The sequence below is a fragment of the Meleagris gallopavo genome, unplaced genomic scaffold, assembly GCF_000146605.3.
Source record: "Meleagris gallopavo isolate NT-WF06-2002-E0010 breed Aviagen turkey brand Nicholas breeding stock unplaced genomic scaffold, Turkey_5.1 ChrUn_random_7180001953701, whole genome shotgun sequence".
NCBI classification, from domain to species: domain Eukaryota; kingdom Metazoa; phylum Chordata; class Aves; order Galliformes; family Phasianidae; genus Meleagris; species Meleagris gallopavo.
In genome coordinates, this window is record NW_011214701.1 from 1 (window position 1) to 901 (window position 901).

Here is a 901-nt window from a genome sequence, read left to right on the forward strand (position 1 = left end):
GGAAATGAGGGGGGCTGGGGATGAACGTGGGGGTCCGGGAGGTAACGGGAGGTGGCTACGGGGGTTTTGGTGTCGCGCAGCGCCCCCAAGCGGCCGCCCGTTCCGTTGCAGGCACGAAGGCGCTGCTCCGGGGCTGCCGCGCCGCCGGCGTGCGGAGCTTCGTGTTCACGTCCTCCATGGAGGTGGTTGGGCCCAACGAGAGGGGAGACCCCCTTCGTCAGGTGCGGGTCTGCGAGCCGCGGCCCGGGACCCCACCGTGGATTTGGGACCCCATGGATTCGGGACCCCATGGATTCGGGACCGCCACCATTTTGACCCCATTGATTTTGACCCCATGGATTTGGGACCCCCACCATTGATTTGGACCCCATGGATTTGGGACCCCCACCATTTTGACCCCATGGATTTGGGACCCCACCATTGATTTGGACCCCATTGATTTTGACCCCATGGATTCGGGACCCCCACCATTGATTTGGACCCCATTGATTTGGGACCCCCGTCATTGATTTTGACCCTATTGATTTGGACCCCATTGATTCGGGACCCCATTGATTTTGACCCCATGGATTCGGGACCCCCACCATTGATTTGGACCCCATGGATTTGGGACCCCATTGATTTGGGGACCCCATGGATTTTGACCCCATTGATTCAGGACCCCCATTGTTGATTTTGACCCCATTGTTTCGGGACCCCCACCATTGATTCTGACCCTATTGATTCGGGACCCCCGTCTTCGGGGATCCCACTGATTTCGGGGTCTCCCCACCCTACAGGGGGGACGAGGAGACCCCGTACCCTACAAGGCACACGCAGCCCTATTCCCTGAGCAAGGCGCAGGCGGAGAGATTGGTGCTGGATGCCAATGGGGTCACGGTCTGTAGGGTCGGGGGAGTCT

At 59.9% G+C, this 901-nt stretch overlaps 1 protein-coding gene across 1 annotated transcript in view; it reads left to right on the forward strand.

The window, feature by feature from the left end:
- Positions 1–45: 45 nt before the first annotated feature.
- Positions 46–901, forward strand: part of LOC104917028 (3 beta-hydroxysteroid dehydrogenase type 7-like) — a gene marked incomplete at both ends in the record, with an annotated part of 3,076 nt that continues 2,220 nt past the window's right edge. The window contains 2 exons of the mRNA XM_010728097.3: positions 46–221; positions 780–879. Of these exons, the coding sequence (XP_010726399.3) occupies positions 46–221; positions 780–879 (276 nt within the window). The remainder of the gene's footprint in view (positions 222–779; positions 880–901) is intronic.